The 17,131-nt window shown below is 41.8% G+C and overlaps 1 protein-coding gene across 4 annotated transcripts in view; it reads right to left on the reverse strand.

The window, feature by feature from the left end:
• Positions 1 to 857: 857 nt before the first annotated feature.
• Positions 858 to 17,131, reverse strand: part of LOC146970322 (guanine nucleotide exchange factor VAV3-like) — a 45,745-nt gene continuing 29,471 nt past the window's right edge. For 2 of the 4 annotated variants that reach the window (XM_085805265.1, XM_085805264.1), the window contains exons 21-28: positions 15,704 to 15,769; positions 15,419 to 15,453; positions 15,152 to 15,268; positions 10,286 to 10,373; positions 9,321 to 9,450; positions 5,717 to 5,770; positions 3,859 to 4,007; positions 2,251 to 2,510 (exon numbers count right to left, since the gene is read on the reverse strand). In XM_085805265.1, the coding sequence (XP_085661391.1) occupies positions 2,469 to 2,510; positions 3,859 to 4,007; positions 5,717 to 5,770; positions 9,321 to 9,450; positions 10,286 to 10,373; positions 15,152 to 15,268; positions 15,419 to 15,453; positions 15,704 to 15,769 (681 nt within the window). In that variant the 3' untranslated portion in view covers positions 2,251 to 2,468. Of the gene's footprint in view, positions 2,511 to 3,858; positions 4,008 to 5,716; positions 5,771 to 9,320; positions 9,451 to 10,285; positions 10,374 to 15,151; positions 15,269 to 15,418; positions 15,454 to 15,703; positions 15,770 to 17,131 lie in introns of all 4 variants that reach the window. The other 2 variants (XM_085805267.1, XM_085805268.1) reach the window with 1 other exon arrangement.

Raw genomic sequence — 17,131 nt, forward strand, 5'->3', positions numbered from 1 at the left:
TTGAAAATAACAGCTTGCATGTGGAAAATGGTGATGAAACCACGGAAACTCACTGGAGACACCGGAGCTGTCGGCTCAGGTCGAGGTGGCGTCTGTGAAAAGTCACCGCGGCAACGCAGTGAGGAGGAATGGAGCGTTACACTGATGCTGCATTCACGTGCAGTCGGGCAGATGGCCGTCAGTAACAAACCAGATGTCATTTTAGTCACAGAAGTCCAGAGAAAGCCGGTAAAACGTGGGTCAGGTAAACAATACGACATCGCCATGACAACATATTGTCACGTGTATTGTTTTGCCTCGAGCTGACAGACCACTTGTTTACATAGAGGCTTGTTTATGCAGTTACGTGCAGCGGCTGTCGTCCATCTGCCGTCTGCCCAATTTCACGTGAATGCAGCATGAAAAATACGACTGAGTTGCTTGCGATATACAACCACAACGCTAGATGGGAGTAATTCCTACACAATGTACCTTTAACCCTTACCCTACCTTCCTTGAAACTTATCATGGTGTAATTCTTGAAAACCAGTCCAACACAGTCAAATGTGTCTTAACTAACATGAGAGATGATCTCATATTGAAAACAAGAGCTTCGGTGAAAGGGGATCCAGGATTGTCTCCTAGTTCTGCTTTACATGTACTCGTTCCTCTACCGCAGCTGTATCCAGGCGCCTCTCTCATTTCTCTGTTCTGTTTGTTGGCCATTATTTGAGCAGAGCCGATTCTGCACTGAACCCCCCACAATGCCGGTGTCAGACAGGGGCGAGATGTGATGAAACTGCAAAAGCCTTTGTTCCTGCAAAGTAACATTTGTCTGAGAAGGGGGAAAAAATAGCCTCTCAAATTTCAAAAAAAAGTATAATTCGAAGAGTATGCTTTTATTAGATATTGATGTCACACACATGGTTAGTGGGGGTGTTAACGTTTGTAGGGAAACAGTATCACTTGACGCCCTTGTGCTACCTTGCACTACAGTGAACAGCTGTTACATCACCCTTGAATCATTCATTCTGAAACCAAAAAGAGTCGAGGTAAACACAAAAATCCATGGAATGTAAAAGGGCTCTCTGGTTTCCACAGTGAATGATGAAAAGATGAAGGGGCTCACAGTGAAATATAGACATATACCTCCAATTACACAGTCTGCCCCACACATGCTGCTTTAAATCTTGTTTGGCTTTGTAATTCCTTTTGTGCATACATATTTTTTCTCTTTGATGACTTCACATGTCTGAAGCCTAACATGAGAACTGGACACTTTTTTTGTTCCTTAAGTGACATTACAGTAACATGGGGAACGTCTTGAAACATGGGTGCATCCCCTCCCCATTTTCATTTATTCTTGTGGGACCGGTCGCAGTTGAATTTCTGCCTTTTTGGCTTAAAAGAACATTTTTATATATTGGGAGCACATTGGAATTTGATGACAATACTGATGTTACGTGTCCGTCTGCTATATCTGAAGCTATAGATGATGGTTGCATAGCTTAGCTTAGCATATAGAGGGGGGACAGGCAAACCTGATTTTGTCTGAAGTGGACAAAATCCACCAACCAGTAGCTTTTACCAACAAAGTTAGTCAAAGTGTTGCTATATAGCTACATTTGGGAGGGAACAATTAAAGCAGTTCAACCAGTTCCATGTTTCATGAAGACAAATAAATACTGTCATTGGAAAGAAATTATAAAAGTGGAGGAAAAAGTTTCTACTTTGTCTCCAGGCTTGATTTCCTGTCATAGTAGGATTGAACTGCTTGTAGCTCAACAAGACTCGTCATTAACACTGCAAACCCATTGCATGTGAGAGAGAGATCAATCCTCCCTCCTTTTTTTTGGTCAAACTGTGCATAGTCACATTTCAGCGATCGCATTTAAATACCACATAGTTAGTCTCAGTCCAGCGATTTCAAATTTAAAAATTAAAATGAGTCTTTGACGGAAAGTTGCACACGAAAGTCTGACGGCTATAGGCTCCCAACAACAGTCAAAGCTCCTCAGCTCCTGCATCTCAGTGTGGTGGAGTACCTGGGCGCTGCGCTGTCAGCAGGATCTGCGTCCCAGCTGGGTGACTGAGCCTTCCTGGTATCGAAACATGATGACAGCGAAGGCAAGTCTTACGCCAGCCGATGGAGTCATCAATAATAAGACAAGGTGAGTGGGTGGGAAGAAGGGAGAGCAGGGTTATCATCAGGGTAACAGCTCATGCACTTCCCAGTGGGCCACGGGGGGCAGAGAGGACCGCAGAGAGACCAGGAACAACGCGACGTTCCTGGAATCTGTGATTTGACATCTGCTCCGTGTGAGAGTCTGTCAGAGGGCAGGAGGCTTTTGAGGGCGCTGCCGCTTCCTCTTCAGTCCGAGTCCCTGGGTTTTTATCAAAGAGATCTGACTCGCAGGGCAGAGAGAGTGGATGAGCGGTGTCGCGCTCAGCAGAGGTGGTCAGCTTTTAATGTCATTAGACCAGCAAAGTCAGTCCTCCTCTTCCACATAAGTGGAGGGAAACCAGCCCACCTGAGAAGACACAAAATGTGATATAATTCAGAGACAAGCAGTGAAACTCTTCTCCATCTTAATTGGCTGTAATGTATAGAGCAAAAAATAGAATATTACCAGAAAGTATACAACGGACAACTTTGAAGCACATGTGTATCTCTGTAGTTGGAGTCAAACTATGGAACTCTCAAAGTAATGAATTAAAGACCTGTACTAATGTTTTCCAAGCCAAGAAAATGCTAAAGGAAATAGCAATCAGAAATTATGACAAAAGTAGCCAATGATCCTTGTACAAAAGTCAGCCTGAAATGCTGTTTTTTGTTTTTTTGTTTTTATTATGGTCAAATTGTGTAATTGCCTTGGTTGGAATAAATAAAAAGAAAGAAAGAAAGAAAGAAAGAAAGAAAGAAAGAAAGAAAGAAAGAAAGAAAGAAAGAAAGAAAGAATTTTGAAAGGTAAATTGTCTTAAGATTATAGTTCCTGTAAACCTCAACTCTTAACTCAGCTGCCTCACAAGGGGGCATTATTCTACCCCATCCCACCATGTGAAGATCACACCACCCTCCATATAATAACTGATGCAATGATCCCTCACCGGCTTCCCACCACTAAACAGTCCCAAGTATTTCCAACTGTTATATTACCTCTAAACCAACCAGAAACCCAATCATCATTGAAAAAAAATACTGATGGATCTTTAAAGGGACAACGAGGAGTTTTGGAAAAGCGAAGCGTTTTCACACTACATTTATGAGCCTCCACGCACACCGTAGAATTCTTCGACCGGCGCAAGACGGACTCATGTTTTCATTCATCAAGAATTAAAGTCAGAGGTTCAAAGAGGTTCAGTTACCGTCGTAGTCCCGACCATAAACGGCAATACGGCGGCGTTATTCTCATGAGCGTCCGCGAAACCGAAAGTAAGGAAACGCTGGTCGGCTCGCCCAGCATTTCCACCATTAATTAAAATAACAAAATAACGATAGAGACAAAACGATATATTTATCGAAAATGGGCCCATTAACAAGTGTGGTTAGCGTAGATTCATCCACATTAACGTGAGACTTTTTTTCTAACCAAATAGAAACTCCTCGTTGTCCCTTTAATTAGTTTAATATCTAAAATATTAGTAGGCCAGGTCGATAGATGCACTGAAACTCTGCTGCACAAACAAGTTAACACTTCCTTTTAAAATGTTTCAGTGGGAAGAGAGTGGGAAGAGAGTGATTAATTATTCAAATTAACTGACAGCAGAAAATGATACAATATAGGGATTGTAATGCATGATGTGTAAAGAAATTAAAAAGTAGCTATCACTTATATAACAGTGCCATGATGACAGGACAGGACCCTACAGAAGACCTACCCTGCCGTCGACCTCTCCCTTCCACCAGCCGTTGGACATCTTGGTGTAGATCTTGATAACGTCTCCCTGCAGCAGCGAGAGCTCCCGTGTGTCTCTGGAGCTGAAGTCGTAGCGCGCCACTGCAACACCCACCACCCTGGGGGAAAAGACTGAGACAGAGAGCGCTACAATCATTATAATTATTACTATAGTAGATTTTACAAATATTCAAAGAACGCTCCCAACTGTGATTTCATAGAGCTCTTTGCCATCAATGACTCACCAAGAAATATCACCCTCCATACCATCATTTATTTAGATTCTAATCTGAAAGTATGGTTTACAGGTGTTACTTCAAGCTAGTCCTTTCTGCTCGTCTGTCTACCTCTGACGCCCAACCATTCAGTGTTTGGAGAATCGCCCACAGTTTTGAAGCCACTTTTTCTCTGTGCATTCATCGAAATGTTCCCCTTTATCAGCAAACATCCTTGTAAGAGAAGGACATTTTAGTGATAAGTATGTTTGGTGCAACATTTAAATTCACCCAGAAGCTTTGTGTAACTCCAAGGATGATCAGAGTTCATCTCAGAGCAACTCAGTTCAACTCAAACTACTTTATCTACCTCTTAGATACAGTTTGATACTATTATCAAAATCACGTCCATGTGGATCTTCTTATGTCCTTTATAAAATGAAATAAAACACATTTCCCACAGGCATTATCCATAATAAAATAACTATTGTTATCTTGTAAGAATGATAAAGGCCTTGACTCATGGGTCTGAGTCATAAGTAGAAAAGCAAGACAGCAGAGACAGAGATGAGAGAACAGAGCAGATTCACAGAGGAGAGCTATATACAGTAAGGCCGCCCAGCTCGGCAGTGCCACGCACAAAGTAGAGATGAGAGGTCAAGGGTTATCGTTGTCATGCCTTGATCTTATTAAAAGTTAATGCTCAACTTGGCTCATGCACTGCATCGGCACCTACCGGGTTATACAAGGTTATTCCTACACATGCACGTCAGGGCTTGTTTTACACGTGAACGCTGGTGTGCATCGGTTTGTTTACCTTACGTGTAGACATTTCAGAGGATACAAGTGGGAAGATATGCTGGATGAAAGGAATTCATCTACTCCCTCATGCAAGCACACATGGGGAGATATCCTATACAGAGGCCCACACATACATATACATATGCTCATGCACACAGAGAAAGACAAAATCAATGTCATAGGCTGTTATGCTGCAGTGAAGCCATGTCAGCAGAATGATAAAAATGAAAAAAGAAAATGAAAAAGAACAAATAGAAACTAATTATTCTGACTTATTTACTCATTATTCCTTATTATGGTTGCTGCTGTTGTTTGACTTGTAGTCACAACTTTAAGTGAATAACAACCCTTAACTCCATATTTTTTATTGTGTGACATATCTTTTGCTGTTCATTAACAAGTGAGACCAAACAAGTGTATGTTCATTTTTAATTAGCTAGTAGCCAATAGCAATAGCTCCATTGTTGGATTTTACCAAAACAAAAATGTCAGCAGTGGTTGCTTGGCAGCTCTGTGCCACTGGTTTGTTGTTGACAATTGTGCTGTTGTATTTTTCCAGGTGGGATATTTCTGAGCAGTCAGAAATTCATGATCAGTTTTGGAATTACAGGAGGATTATGTGGATGGGGTTTCTTACCCCCCTTCCTCAAATACCTTTTTTTTTAAATGGTTTATGCAATATTACGCAAAATCAGCTCCATTTAACTACATTATTTAACAAGAGACAGCTAGGGGAAAAAAAACAAACAGTTTGTCTTTGGAAACGTGGAAATGTGGGAATACAGCAGGGGAGACACAAAGAGAATAGAAAAGCTGTACCTGTACCTGACCAGAAAGGCGAGGAGGAGGGTGGAACAAAGCTGCAGCTGCCAGGAGGAACTACAGAGAAACGAAGCGAGTGATGAGGGGTTCAGGCCATGGTGGGAGCAAAGAGAGAACATAAGCAAAGTAAACACAAGTTTGACAGAGAGGGAGTGTGAGAGCAAGAGAGAGAGAGAGAGAGAGAGAAAGAAAGAAAGGGGGATGGGGTGGCGGGGTATCAAAGTCAAAGAAAAAGCTAAAAGCAAGGACGTGTGGGAAAAACAGTGTAAGTGTGATAATTTGTCACTTAACCTGGCACATACACACATTTCTACGTAACAATGGCCGGGAAAAGATGCTTCAATTAAGCAGCTGATGTCATACTTTTGTGTTGTGTATAGTAGTTTATGTTTTTCATGGTTTGAGCTCAGTTCAGTGACGTGGCAGTAGCCAGAAAAAAGCCCTGCCAAGAAATGAGAGGTGTCACATTCAAAATCTCATCCGACTTCATCTGTTCAGCTGCTTTTTCTCCAGTTCCCTGCCTGATCCGGTCCAGCGGTGTCCCTGACTGCCACTGCCACCTCACCCCAACTTCACACCTTTGAGACAAACAGGAACAGCAGACGTTATCGTCCAACATTAATTAACATCCTCACTGAAGCTCTCGTGGCTAAATGGGAGCAAATGCCAGCAGACAGGCTGCAAAAACCCTGTGGTATAGGATAGATGATGCAATAATATCAATGACACAAGCTCACATTGAGGGGTTATAATATGCCCATATGTCCGTATATACTTCTGGCCAGTTTGTGAAAATGCTACAACCTTCCCCAGGTCACACTGCATAATAATTTGCGATAACAACCTTTTGAGCTTCAGACCAGGTGAGCCAAAGCAGCAGCATGGGGGTAAGTATACGTCTGGGCACAGCACGGCGCCGTAACAAGGCATCGGCTGGGATTCCACACCGCGGAGCCAGGGACATCTGTTCCCGTATGAAATCCCATCTGAGCCAGCAGACCCTCACACTGAGAAAACCACCTCCTGTCAACACAACAATATGGTTCCATGCCTTCTTCCTCTCCCCCAAAGGGATAAGTAAATACAGGTCAATACGTGTCTACTGCTTGTCCGATCGGGGCGCACACAAACAACTATACACACAGACTACACAAACACACAAGTGCTGGACATTGGATTGGGAACCAGCACTATACTGCAGTTTACTGCCATTAAACTGTCCTGAAATAGCTAATAAAGTTTTCCACCTGTCTAATAAATTCTCTAATATTTTCCGACGTATTGTCAGATCTTGAGTCAGATTTTGATTGGCTTGGTATTTACCTCATGGTTTCTAAAATTATTTCCCAGCTCTAAGATTCCCTCAAATACACAGACAAAAACTTCTCAGTCAGACTTAATTAAAGGCGCTGGCTGGCTGGGGTTTCTCCAAACAAATTACTCCAGAGTTTTGATGACTTTTCAGTAGTTCTGCATCTTGTGATTGTTTTCTCAGTCTTGCATTCTGTTTTCTTTGCTAGAGGTGTCTGTTTTGGGATTCAATCCATTTTTTTTGTGTGTATGTGTGTGCGTGTGTTTTCTTTCTTTCTTTCTTTCTTTCTTTTTTGTTTCGGTATGACATCTGTCTTTCTGCAAAGGCTGTTTACCAGAAAGAGAACGCGGTGCCCACACTAAGTCTGTCTATGGGGGTGGACGACTTAAGGCAATAATAATCTATCCCAGAATGCACTGAGGCAACGGCAGGTCTGTCAAGGCTTTCTCACAGAAGGAAGCGCACTGAATGGCAGTGATGCACAAAAACACCTCTTGCAGAGCTTTGAAGCTTGATGCGCTGTGAGACCGACGCTGCCAAAGGAGGCAGGGGGACAAGGATGTAGCAGAATTTTACATCCGAGCAGACACAAAGGGCTAACTTTGACTTTGTTCCAGCTTTCCTCTGCTTACCTCGGCTGCTGCTGCTGCTGCAGCAACTGCGGTTGTTTACACGAACAGCTCTCTTTAAGTTAAGGCAGTTTACCTCCAGCTGCTTCCTGCTCTTTTGCATCAGATCATATTTGCAAACTTTTCCCAGTTTTGTGGAAACAGCCACGGTCTCTCAGTTGGACCAGGGGTATCCCCCAGGTGTGTGTCAGCAGGCGGCTGTCACACAGTTTTCTTCGCTGCCAGCCCAAGTGAAATGTCATGTCCTGTCAGAAAAATTGTGAAGCCATCTCGGAGCTGAGCAGCGTGTGGAGTGTGACGTTTGGAGTAGCAGGCTCCTGGTGCTTGCCTGGGGCATTGGGCCCTAACTGGGACCTCTCTGCCAAGCCTGGTGAGATGCCGAGGCTCCTTTCTCTCTTTCACTCACTGTCTCTCTCGCTTTCTCTTTTGTCTAGTCTTGCTCTCCCTTTATCTCTCTTACTCCATGCTTTCCTTTTATTCTCTGCGTCTCTCTGTTAGCCCATTTACACCTGATATTACCATGCTATCTGAAATATGCCTATCTTATATGTGGGTATGGAAAACCACAGCAGTGGAAATGCACACAGAGTACAATGCTGCTTAAATGTGACTGCATTGACTAGTTTGTATAAGGTAGTCTGGCTTGTGTTGGATTAGAAGATCAATATGTTTGAATATGTCTCTGGAGACAGGAGGCAATTAGTTAAATTTAGCATAGAGACTAGGACAAGGGAGAAAGAGCTAGCCTAATTAGCACACACTATTCTTTTTTTTAAGAAAATAATAACTTTTACGATTCCATAGTAGGAACTTCATTGTAAAGAATTTAAAAAATATCCAAGTTTTCATTGAAAAGTTGTAAATCCAATTTAGTCCCACATTTTCATTTAATATAAATTGCAGAAAGTTCAACTGTATTTGAAGACAACTGAATATAACAATCTGACCAAGGTCTAGATGCCATGTTATAAGGAGAGATAATATCTTGTATTTAAATCTCGATTACATTATACACGTGCTGGGAATGTCTTATTTAACTTTATTATGTAAATGACAAAAGAGGCTCAACCAAGCAAAACTGAGGAGAGATGACTCCCAAGGAGAAGTGCTGCCGTCTCTCACCCTGCGCCGTTCCACAGGGAATCGTGTGAGTTCATTATGCTGTGCTAAATATTTCTAGCATGTCTCACACGTCAAAGATAGGACAGCCTCGGGTATTAAGACACAGTCTTAACTTTGAGTGTAATAACCAAGCAAATGCTCCGTCAGCAAGATTCTGTAATGTAAGCTAAGACATTTCCGTGTAGTCCTTGGAGGTGAGGGCACAGTGCATTAGCTGTTTACTGTAACAAGATATTGCAAGACAGATACGCATTCCAGCAAACTACCTGTACCATCAGCTTGTTTTTGTTCTGTCTATGTAATGACCTGGGAAGTGCATGTTTCCATTGAATACAGAGAGGCTTCAAAAACAGGTCCAACTTTCCCAGGGAAAAACAACACCCCTTATTTCACCTGAAGTGGACAGCAGAAGCTAAAACAAAAAAAAAACACGCTCAGAACGGCTTTCAACCATAACCAGGTCAAGATCTGATCTGAGCTGGTAGCATTTTCACCTGTCAGACGGTCTCTAGGAGGTAACCTGGATGTGTGTGTGAGGACTCACCACTGCCAGCATTGGTAATGGCCCTGGGCATGTTTCCATTGGACGTTTCCCTATAGGGAACCTGCAGAGTGGTGTCAAGACTGCTGAAACCCTCCTTCAAAGAGTTGTGCTTGTAGTACTCCACCAAGTCCTGTGTAAAACAAGCACAATAGCACAGAACATGCTCTTAACATTAGGAAGTCACCTTAAAGCTGTGTGGCACTGTGTACAAACGTATAGAAAAGAAAGCAAAGACATGTGTAAAGGCTGTGAATAGAGAAGATGCTTGTTTGGTCCTGACAATTCACCAGCTGTCAATACTAAGGTTCTCAACCACAATTTAGCTTTTAAGGGATAGTTCAACATTTTGGCAAATTGGCCCATTGCCATAATCCCTATAGTCTTAGGTTCGTTACTTTAAATGTCGGTGCAAGCTATTTTTAGAGCGGCGGAGTAGAGCCGCGAGCTGCTCAGAGCTACGCTACGGAGCGGTTTCACATGAATTTACCTCTAAAACAACTGTGTCTCACAATTATTATCTCATAGTGTGGTGAATGTCACAACTTGTCCACCAGAGTGTTTCGGAGTTGTTGGATTGTGTATTTGATGAGTTTGATGTGGGAAACCAAGAAATCCCAATAGCCTCCGTAGCGTAGCTCCGAGCAGCTCACGGCTCTGCTCCTCTGTTCTAAAAATAGCTTGCACCGACAATTAAAGGTAACAAACCTACTGCTAAGACTATAGGGATTATGGCAATGGGCCAATTTGCCATATGCCCAATGTTGAACTATCCCTTTAAAGTATAAGAACAGAAATCATGTGTAAAAATAAGACACTATATTTTTATCATTGTACAACATATTAGCATTTTTTTTCTTGCATGCTGTGGTTTATCCCAAGAGAGCGCCGTACTGTACTCTAAAAGTAGGATGATGTCAAAATGACTATGTTCATTAATGCTAAGACAGGAATGCATTGGGAGTTACCAGGACGGTCCTGAACAGTCGGCTCTCAGCGATGTAAAAGCAGCCGTCCTTGGTCAGGATCTTAATGTGCTTGATTTTATCGTTGAACCTGTGGAGAATGAATAAGACATGGGCTGCTAATCAACTATACATGGTTCCACATCAATCCAGGTCTCCATGGTGAACCGTCACGAAGGTCTGTCTGCGCCGGCCGACGGTTACCATGCTGAGCCCTGCGACAACATTTGACAAGATCGCCTTGGGTTTTCCCCCGCTGTAGAAATCAGACCTAATTCACTTCACGTCAAATATAACTAAAAAGTAGCATAGGGTCAAAGAGTTTTACCTTGTAATCACCGCAGTAGCTTAAACTATATACCAGTCATTTAACCTTCTAAATGATCTGTAATCTGGCTTGTCAACCCTTCAAATTAAATAATATCCACTATAACTATAACTAAGGCATTTAACATCCTAACCTTGTATTTAACAAGAAAAGGAAGAAGTTGGAGAAAAGGAAAAATGTTTTTGTTTTTTTTCCAACTTGAATCATCTTGTAAAATTCCCAAATCCACAGCAACAACATTTTTGGTGGCATTGTTTTTCTTATTTAGACTTCGACACATTTTATTTTCTGTGCCAAACACTCGAGCAGCTTTTGTTCTACCAGGAAGTGATTGGCTGATGATTAGGATCCAGTGTGGATTACTGTTATTACTACAGCCACAGAAATCACTTGGCAGTTTGTTATGTAGACATATGGTAGCTAAAACTAATGCTGTTTAGAACAACAGTCCTGCAATAAAGATGATGATTCAACTGGTGTGTGTTGCCGTTCAGCTGTATTACATGATACACACACACAGCTGAAGAACCTCTGTAGCCTATTTATATTTATCAAGATCTTGACAAAGATATTGTGATAGAGAAACACATTATGCTTGTTTTTTGAAAATAATTGTATATTTTGAAATCAATTTGACAGAATCACTGAAATTAAAGGGATAGTTCACCCAAAATCAAATTTCACTCATTATCTACTCACCCTCATGTCGACTAAGGGCTGGGAGAGTCCTCCGTGCCTTCTCTGAGTTACGTGGGGGGTCCGCGCAGCAGTATTTGTCCATATGGTTGTGAATGGGGCTCACTTTTCTTCGTCCAAAAAGACACACCAAAAAACATCCAAATACCTCCATGCTGCTCGTCATGTGAGAAAACATGAGAAATTGTTCCCCCGGTGATTTGCAGTTTTGCACTGACACAGGAAGAGCAGTGAACTGAGACACTGGGAGCTTCCACTACAAACAAGCTTAAAATATAGACTTATTAAATTTTTTTCGGAACAATCTCTCATGTCGGGGCTTCAATACAAGACGGACATTACAGACGAGCACTATGGAGGTATTTGGATGTTTTTTGGTGTGTCTTTTTAGACGAAGAAAAGTGAGCCCCATTCACAACCATTATATGGACAAATACTGCTGCGCGGACCCCCCCAGACCCCCCCTCCCCCGTAACTCCGAGAAGGCAAGGAGGACTGAGTGAAATTTGAATTTTGGGTGAACTATCTGTTTAATTTCCTTTTTCTGTGTCTACTGTGTTGCCTGATATCAAAAAGCAACCTTATACTGGAAGAAGTCATTTTAAGTACTCACTTAGGAAAAAACTGACTGTAGATAATTGTACATTTGAGAGAGTGTGCTATAGGCCTGATTAAATTATTAACTGATTAAATAATCATATGACATGAGAGAACCACAGCTAGGGATAAGTACTTTGTTGAAAAGCAGTGCAGGCCGACCTTATAAAAACATATACACTGCTCAGTATGTATGTATGTTTATATATAGTGTGTGCACACAAGAGGGGATGTGCTGTCAAGCCAATTTCTAGCACACGACTGTATAGTGCACGTCTGCCATATGATGATGTACAAGTTATACTGGAGATCCGCGTTATAAATCTCCCAATGCAGAATATAACCAATGAGAAAAATATGGCCGCGCTTAAAATTCACTGATACATTATGAATATATGGGGAATAATACATTATTGATTTGTGTCGAGGTATATGATGCATAACGCATGGAGGCAGATGAGTCCTGTTTGGCGAAAGGCTCAGTTTTTCTTTTCTCCTGTAGGCTACGAAGGCTACACACACACACACACACACACACAAACACATAAACATCATTCAGCGCACACACGTACAAAATGGCCACTTGTAGCGTTAGACATTAGACAGCTCCACTTGATTAGCAGGAGCTCTCTGTATAAAGCTCCATTATCTCAAACGGCCATCCTGATAATGATCTTAAGCAGTGAGACAGGCAATTAGGATTGGTGTGTTCAGAAAACTGGCGCTGCACATCAAAGCTTTGAATGAGCGAACCGTATGAGTCCACAAAAACCAAATGGGCTGGAATGGCGTGTCACTGGCTAAATAGTCCTTACATCCAAACACAATTTCAGAGTGCACCTTTAATCATTATAATCTCTCAGAGTCCTCATGGCAGGTCAAAGGACTCGACAGTCCTTTCTTTTTTTTTAAGACGGAACATGCTTTGATGTAGCCTGAAAGATATTCTCAAGTTAAATGGACAGCGCTGGATTTTTCAGAGGAGGGATACCGAGGCTCTTAGCTTGCAGATAAAGCCAGACATTTACTGGGGCCTAAAGGAACGAATGTTTTATCTACAATTCAAGTGCATTGCTCGCCGCCTTCTGAAATCCATTTCTAAGATTGATAGCCAAAGAGCAGGCAAGTAGTATGATGAAAGCTATCAGCCCCTCCTTGAACATATGTCTGAGCGGAGAGCTGAGACAATAGATAGATGGTAAAACAGATCACCCAATTCCACCTCTTTCCCCCCATGCTGTGTTCAGTTGAGATGTATGGACTGAGCCGAACCATGAGGAGAAATAAAAATGAGCCGCAGCAGCAGCAGCAGCAGTGTTTAGGCACCTACGTGAGGTTCAAACAAAGTCACGAGAAAAGGTGGTTAAGAGCTGCTGCACTCCAAACATATTTTCTCACCTCTCTCTAAATGTTTAGCCATGCAGAGAGTTTCGATTTTCTTCGCCCTGCTTAAAGAAAATTGATCTTCTCTACTTATAATCAAGTATAATCAAGACAAAATTTCACATTTGATGCTTAGAGGATTAGAACAAAAATACAAAAAAAAGAGAGATTCAACAGGGACATCTGTCTCCAGGAACAGTGACCCTGTTAATCCCTGTTATTTCTACCGTGCTGAGTTGTTCCAATGAAAATTATCTTTACCCTGGATTTATTACCCAGGGGTAAAGTATAAAGTCATAATTGAAGTGGCTATTTGTCTCACATAAACAACTAAAACCCTCTGATGTTATGTTTGTTTCTTCTCTTTTCTCTTTTCAGTTGTTTAGATACCTAGAAATAGTTGCGTGTATTTGCATGCAACCCCAGCGAAACTTCACTGACAGCTGAGGTATGATGTTAGCGACCTGGTGCATGAGTTCACTGCAGTGGGGAGTAATTCATACACACTATATAACAAGCGGCTGTCGACGTATCTGCCACTTGTTCATACTGACATTAACTGCTCTGTGTGGGTGATTTGCATGTTGTGCTGCTGTAGCTTTTACTGAGCGGCCCTGATTTGCTCCGTATCAACAGTACGTTTCATTGTGTTGCAGACACATGCAGCCTGCACCGGTCAGGTTACTCTGCACAGCGCTCTCCCTCCTCTCAGCTGCCATCCACGCTCCTGTACCTCATTTGGCTCATGCCTTGTAGTCCTTAAGTGTGCATTTGTATATTACTTCGGTACCCTGTTGAAGGTTTTCAGCTGAAAAGCATTGGTTGTGGTTTTTTTCTTCTTTCATTTGTTTGCAATTGTGAAAGCCCTGAACTTCAAAGAGCATTTTTGTTCATTGTAATGTACAAGTAATTTAAGGGAATAGAAAATACTCTTCTTTCTTAGCAAAGCAGAGGCACACTCAAATTCTTTCCCTACTTCTTTTTCTTTTCTACCAAACAGGTTTGCGCTTATTTATAAAAAAATATGAACATCATAACACAATCATCGCAGTGTTTTGTGGACACTCAAAGTGTAACCAACAACAGTGGTGTCTTTATCCTCTTCAACAACTCACTTGAAGTTGCAGATCTCCATGAATCTCTGTGATGTTTATTTAAAGAAATATGATGCAATTTAAAAGTGGATTTTCTGCTTTCTCTATTTGCACAGCTCCTTTACAGAAGACAACTGGTATAATAGGATTATCACACATAACATTGGCCACCTCAGCAGCCAGTATTAAAACATTTAAAACCAAGCAGGACTGGGAACAGTGGTCTGGTCTGGCAGCTGTCGGAGATTTGGAGAATTGTTGTGGATGCAGAAACATTTAAAAACTGCTGCCACCTGAAATTATATTTTGAAACTGGGTTGAACCAAACCTTTGAAATTAAATTCTGCCTCAAACCGTCAGCATCTCCAGCATCAGCTGTGATTCTTCAAACTGTGAAAACTTTTTCTATTCTTCACTCACAGACTCTTGATGATGATATAGTCACTATAACTGTCTTGAGTGAAACATGGCATGATCTCCCTCCTCTGTAGCCACTGCATCCACTTCAGCATTTGATGAGTTGTTTGTTTACAGATTCAGCGCTGTCGTTGTCCTGAGCTGATGTTTGCATGTGGCCATTTTGTTTGCTTGAGCGACTCTTGCCACTCATCGCACGTCTCTCACAATAAGATGTTTCTTTCCCCACAAGACGGCCGCTGACTGCATGTGCTTTGTTTATTCCACTCCTCTTGGTAAACTGAGCGAGTGAGTGGAAATTGTAGGAGATTCAGTGTGGAAATAAATTGCAAAACAAGCTCTCGCCTCACTTACTTTATACTGATGGCGTACTCCGTGCATTCTTTTCTACGGTGTCGAACCAGATAGGTGCCGTTCCCCCGATCCTGGAGCTCCACCTCGGCCTGGTATCTCTCCATGGGCCCTGCAAACCTGAACCACCCGTGAACAACTACTGCACTTACACTGCAATCAATCATTCTGAACATGAGGATGAGAACGGTCAATACAATCAATAAAATAGAGTAAGGATGACTTGCGGTTATTGTTAGCAATCTACAGTCATTTATTTTCATCGCTTACCAGAGCTGGGCAGAGTAATCGACAGGTTTTGGAACCTGGCATGGAAGAGAATTGTGGTTATTTTGTGCTTTAAAGGAGTCGATACAGGGGGGGATGGAGGTCATTTGTGGTAATGTGATATTCAAGCCACATCTAATGGCTAAAATCAGTCTTCTACAGCGAAAAAACTGCAATTGAAAAGCACTACATTCCTTCGCTAAGACATCGCTACTAGCCATTATCCACTAAATGCATTGTAATCACACTCAACGTGTCTTATTGATTACAAAAAATATGCACACTTACACATGGGCAAGGCCTCACAGCGTCACTTGGAAAGAAGCCAATCTTGCTTGTCGCCAGGATTTTGCCCTGCAACAACAACAACTGGCTGTTAATCGCGTTATATTTGTCTGGGAGCAACTACACATCCCTCTCTCTCTTCTCTCTCTCTCTCTTTTTTTTCTCTGTTCCTCTCCTCTTCCCCTCCCACACCCGCTTCAATAAATCCTCAGCAATTAGCACACAACAAGCAGTGCATCTAATTTGCAGCCCAAGTTAATTATGGTTCAAACTCTGCCGGCAGTTAGATTTGTGCTGCATCAAAACAAGAGCCTCGTTTAACACTAAATAATGGATCTTATTCTGGTCTTTGAATATCCAAACAGCATGAGCTCTTTGGCTCAAGCTAAAGCCTACCAATTGCATTTTAGCTAACCCGCCCCAAGCAAACACAAGCTTTATATGAAAATCATTAATTCTTTCAACAAACATAGTGTAGACAGACTTTTTTTTTCTCCAGCTAAATAAACCCATTCGGTAAAACGAATTACTTAATTCTTCTATAGACTTGCTCCTACACAGATACTTCAGTTTATTCTCTAACCTTAAATCCGTATCAGCCAGAGATAAACAAATATATCAACATTAAGCTCAAGATAATTTAAGTATCCTGCTCCGAGCTGGAGGTCAATTTGAAGTCCATTGAGTCAATCTGAGAAGACAGTGACGGTGAGTGTCGAGGGCATGTGGAGCTCTTCATTCAGCTTCCTGCCCTGTTTATGCTTTCCCCCTCACTCCTCTTTATTAGAGTAAGAAATGCTTTTTGGGACCGTGCAAGCCCTGGCAGTAACTAGATTGGAAAGCGAATCTTTACCCATCTCTATGATTCATTCTGTGTAATAACATTTCATCAAAGGTTTTTTGAGAGCCCCTCTCTATTTGTTATGCCTTCAATAAGCGTATGATAAAGATTAAACTTATTACTGTGTTGGCATAAACAGGCAGTAGTCAAAGGATCAAATGAAATTACAGTGATTGATTGTATTGTTCTGCCAGTGGGATGGGGGATAATTGCCTTCTGGGTAACAGGGGATATGAATTCTCAATGTTCTGTAATTCCATCCTCTGGCGCCACTGGGGACGCTGAAGATTAAAGGTACCCTGTGGAGCTTTCATTGTAAACAAACACGGTTTTGTTTGGATTCAGTGTTTCTCACCAAAACGCATTGTGTGTGACCGTAAGACCTAACAAACTTGTTGAAAACACTTGCAAAGCCTTGTCTTGTTTGCTTTGAAACTTGTTTTGTATCATGCATTGTGTCTATCACATTGTGGACTTCTAATCTTCTTCTTTTCTATTTTTTATTTTCATTACCAGATCCTGCGTTTTGCAGCTCATTGCCGCCACCTGCACCTCGTGCTTTACTGCTTCCTGCAACACTCACAATCTGA

This window comes from Trachurus japonicus, chromosome 17 (assembly GCF_045865225.1).
Source record: "Trachurus japonicus isolate A0001 chromosome 17, Traja_1.0".
In the NCBI taxonomy this organism is placed as follows: Eukaryota; Metazoa; Chordata; class Actinopteri; order Carangiformes; family Carangidae; genus Trachurus; species Trachurus japonicus.